We start from the raw sequence: 4,630 nt of genomic DNA, 5'->3' as shown, positions 1-4,630 counted from the left end.
CGAACAATGGCGGCGATGACAATGTTGTGCTGTTCCAGTTTCCGGGTTAAGAAAAAACAGTTAAGAATGGTTCAAATTAACATGTGCTTGTGCTATTTGTGATGAATAAAAAGACCACAGACTCCAATTTAAACTAAATGAAAGCTGAAATATGGAAGGTTGGGAAACTATACAGAGTTTTTGCACATGGGTGTTCTAACAAACGACAACCATGTGAAGTTAATAAAACTTTGTGGGCTACAATTCTCTCAACAGTAAATTGCCTTAATAAGTTTCATTAAGAGCTGACTTAATGGTTTTACTGCTGATTTCCATCGTTTCCCCCGATGAGTCAACATTAATTGAAAAAACAGTTAAGAATGGTTCAAATTAACATGTGCTTGTGCTATTTGTGATGAATAAAAAGACCACAGACTCCAATTTAAACAAAATGAAAGCTGAAATATGGAAGGTTGGGAAACTATACAGAGTTTTTGCACATGGGTGTTCTAACAAACGACAACCATGTGAAGTTAATAAAACTTTGTGGGCTACAATTCTCTCAACAGTAAATTGCCTTAATAAGTTTCATTAAGAGCTGACTTAATGGTTTTACTGCTGATTTCCATCGTTTCCCCCGATGAGTCAACATTAATTGCTAAAATTTGGATCTTACAAAGAAAGTGCAACATTATTGATGATTTGACAAAAGACAGCATCCTCCATTTCTGCATCTCTTGCAAACACTGAGTGTTATTTTTAGAAGAGCAACTTGAGTTCATGGTACATAATCACAACACCATTAGTGCCTAAATAATGTGCAAAGCTATGCTTGACTTTGTGATATTAACTTTCTTTTTCACTGCTCTCGGACTTCAGCAGTTCATCCAAGTTAATTCTAAATGATTGATAAGGTCTGCGTACAAAAATGCCCCACATGCATCTCTTTAAGACATCTCTCGGCGGAAAAAGATGCCCCATCTGGTGACTGGCAGCGGTCACTGTAGCAGGGGTTAACTGGTGACGTAATGCTTGGTGGAAGACTGGCCGTAGAGGCTGTAGAAGTCAGTGTGCCTGTGCGACTGAGAGGCATCGATCCAGTCGCGCATGGACAGGCTCTGGAGAGACTGGGACATGGCCGGGGCCGAGGGCAGGGGAGCATGGGAGTACTCCTGCGAGCTCACTGGCCAGGGGAAGGAGCTGGAGCGAGGGTAGGGCGGATGTCCACGGTGATTGGACACAGAGGGCACCCCTGAGCAGTAACAGTTATCGACCGTGCACATCAGGATCTTCCGCGCTCCGTACTGGGACAGCTGGGAGGAGCTGCCATTTGGGTAATGGGAATGCGGGAACACCGAGGCAGAGTGCGGTAAGGGTTGAGAGCCGGAGGCTGAGCTGCTGGTTCCTACGTGTTGGGTGGAGCCACATGGCCCTAGAGCTTGCTGGGAGGACTGACCTTCGCCTGGGGTAGAGCCCTGAGTGAGACTCAGGCACGGTTGCTTGGCAGCCACAGGGCCTGATGAGGAGGAAGAGTCCATGTAGCTAGCACCCGCTCGGGTGCTGCCGCTGCCTTCAGGGTACGCCACGGAATGCCTGCGCTTCTCGCACATGTACGCCGGAATACTCTGGAAAAAGTTTGCGGGTGCACTAAATGGAGCTGGAAATTAGAAGGATAAAAAAAAAATACAGAAATGGTTAATTATTTAAAAAAAGAGCAGCTGGATGCAACATCAAGGTTTAATATAATTAATCCTTGAATATATGCATTTTTTAATGCATACCTTCCAGCATCTTGCAGAGGTTCTTCTCTCTTTTAGAGATTTCAGACAGAAAGAGTTTGGAGTTGAGGCTGCCCACTTTGTATGGTGACAATGTGCTGCCCACATACGGCTGAGACCTACAGTCCAAAAAATTAACCATGCAAGCTAAGGGTTACACTTAACACAATGACAAAACAGGAATGATGACTAATGAACCTTATGATAATGATTCATGTATGAAAACGCTGCAGTGACTCACCTGTCCATTAGTATTTTCACAGATTTTGTGTTCTAAAAAGAAAAAAAAGATATTATATATCATTTCAATAACAGGGTTCCTGCATATAAAATACATCTAAAAATAAAAATAAAATAACATAACACCAAAACAATGTAACTATGTAACTGTCAAAGGTATTTTTGCGCAGGCATTACTCCCCATTGTTTCTTATGCCCAGTCTCTATTTATAAATGCTCTTATAATAGTAAATTTTACTAGACAAGATGCAAATAATGTTTTATATTATTCTAATAATACTTTGGGATTGTTTTAACTGGAAGAAACTCGCACCAACAGATCTTAAAATGTCAGTGCCATTGTTTTGTCTCAAGATGCAGTAGGCTAATGTTACTTTCCAAGGCACATTTATAAAAGATACTTAAACGTCCTAATTGAACTATGGCCTAATCCTGACTTAACCTAAACCCTGTCTGTGAAACCAGGCCAATATGATATATGACATGATATTATTAGAGTGCCAATAGAATAGTATCATTATACACTTAGTATAAAAATGTTTATATATATGGAAATTGTCTGTGTATCAGCAGCAGAACTTTATTTTAATCTTTATAGCGGTAATGAAAAATTACAAATATAGACACAGACAGCAAGCAGGCCCTGCCCACCAGTGTTGTGTGGGGTTTTTTGCACAACAAAGTTGGTGCGTGGGTTCTGGCACTCCAAATAAAGCAAAACAATTCCAGAACTGATTTTTTTGACAAGTCAATTGAATACAAGAAGCTCAAATAAGACTGCAGTGAAAACAACAGGGGGACATGCATGTCTGCAACAGACTGTTGACAGGTGGACAAAAATCAGTTGTTGGCTTTTTTTTTTTTTTTTTCTTCATTAGAATAACAAAAGGAGTTTCTCTTGGTTTTAGTATCTGTTGGTTTATAGTGCCTCTCTCCTACAGAATTAGCAATTATACTAAACAGTATTTGTTCCCCTCTCACTAAACATTTCTCATTGATGAATATCTCTAAAATCACATAGTTTAGCTCAACATTAACAAATAGCTGAATCTGACTTTACATCCATAAATCTAAAAAACAAAACAAAACAAAACCTAAAAAAAATAATAATAATCATTTTCATACTTAATATTTCCTGAATTTCAGAGAAATGTATCCAGCACATGAAAAATGTATGCCTATTCTACATGGGGCCAAAAACAATAATTTTCTGGAATCTCTGTATACTATTACACTGTCATGGTCCACAATAAATCGGAGTTCACTCATAACAGCCTGGCAGAAAAATACTCTTCATCATCCTCACCATAACAAAAGGCAAAGGCACTTTAAAACACGGCTAAATGTCACCATTTATAACAATCACAGGCTGTGTAGTATTGACAACAGCAATAAAAGTCAGGTCACCTTCATAAAACCGATGTCCTCTGCCTTATCAAAAACCATCTGGATGGAGCTGAGCAGTTTCTTAACCTCTTGCTGTTTCTGGTGAAGCTGCAGGGCCTGCGCAGAGTTCTCCTGGCAGAACTTGGAATGGGCCTTATCCAGGACCTCCAGGGTCTTCCCCAGATCCTCCTCCAAGAGCTGCTGCATTTTCTGATACTGCAGCTGCACCTCCTCCTTCAGGTGCTGCACTTTGTCCTGAGGTTCCACAGACCGGCACAAAACCATTACTTAATATGCAAGTCTTGTTCTGTCTTAACAATGGGGGTTAAGCAGAGACTGCATCTGATGTGGATGATTAGGAAGAGCCAAAGGAACTGGATTTGTTATGGTACAAGAACTAGGCATAACCTTTATCTCAAACCTGTACAAATGTACTAATGTGGTCATTAATCACAGTAATAGGAAGAGTGCCCTGTTTTAAAAAGCTAAGCGTTTAGTTTCAAAGCTCACAAAGCAAAGGATGCAGTTGTTCTGTTTATAATAATGTGATTTAGTCAGTGTACAGCATGAACATTTCACACTTACTTCCATGAGACATTTGTCAGATTCTAATTTGTAGAGCTGCTCTTCTATGTCCTGAACCCGGTCTTCAATTCGATCCTGCTGTTTGATCAGCATTTGCTGAAATACAAAAAGATATGATTAGGGCAATACTGTTTTGATGACTATATCAGAATATCTGGCCATGTTGAGATGATCAGAATCGGCTGATAACAGAAATGTAAACAATTACATTAAAAAACAAACAAACAAAATAACCCTAAACCATTTTCCACCAGAATCAACCATTTTGCCACAAACTGCTCCTAGTTTTTAAAGCATATTGTCAGTGAAGACCATGCTTGAGATGAAATAAGAAAAAAATGCAAATGTAACTTGTGAGCAGAATATTTTTGTATGTCTTTTCCACGCTGCAATGCAATTTGTATACAATTATGCAAAATGTGTAAAAATTATTTGTATATTTTGGACACATAAAATGCTGGCTATGAAATTACCCAAGCCAGTTTTATTCCTCACTTTAAAAATGTAATTTCCACCAGTCATTTTCAGAATATTATGAAATTACATGACCTGAGGTGGAGTGGAAATGGCACTTTTGTGAAAATGTTCATGGCTTTCAGAACAAAGGAAATTCCTCCGTGTACATGACACTGTATAATAATAAATTAGTGCATGAAATGTGG

The 4,630-nt window shown here is 39.2% G+C and overlaps 1 protein-coding gene across 2 annotated transcripts in view; it reads right to left on the bottom strand.

Moving 5' to 3' along the window:
• Nucleotides 1-349: 349 nt before the first annotated feature.
• LOC107581594 (probable E3 ubiquitin-protein ligase TRIM8) overlaps nucleotides 350-4,630 on the bottom strand; it is a 9,603-nt gene continuing 5,322 nt past the window's right edge. For both annotated transcript variants that reach the window (XM_016267221.1, XM_016267222.1), the window contains 5 exons: nucleotides 3,969-4,064; nucleotides 3,405-3,638; nucleotides 1,999-2,030; nucleotides 1,761-1,876; nucleotides 350-1,636 (listed from right to left, as the gene is read on the bottom strand). In XM_016267221.1, the coding sequence (XP_016122707.1) occupies nucleotides 993-1,636; nucleotides 1,761-1,876; nucleotides 1,999-2,030; nucleotides 3,405-3,638; nucleotides 3,969-4,064 (1,122 nt within the window). In that variant the 3' untranslated portion in view covers nucleotides 350-992. The remainder of the gene's footprint in view (nucleotides 1,637-1,760; nucleotides 1,877-1,998; nucleotides 2,031-3,404; nucleotides 3,639-3,968; nucleotides 4,065-4,630) is intronic.

This window comes from Sinocyclocheilus grahami, unplaced genomic scaffold, assembly GCF_001515645.1.
Source record: "Sinocyclocheilus grahami isolate Dianchi unplaced genomic scaffold, SAMN03320097.WGS_v1.1 scaffold36.1, whole genome shotgun sequence".
Lineage (NCBI taxonomy): Eukaryota > Metazoa > Chordata > Actinopteri > Cypriniformes > Cyprinidae > Sinocyclocheilus > Sinocyclocheilus grahami.
This window is presented reverse-complemented; position numbering and strand designations above follow the sequence as displayed.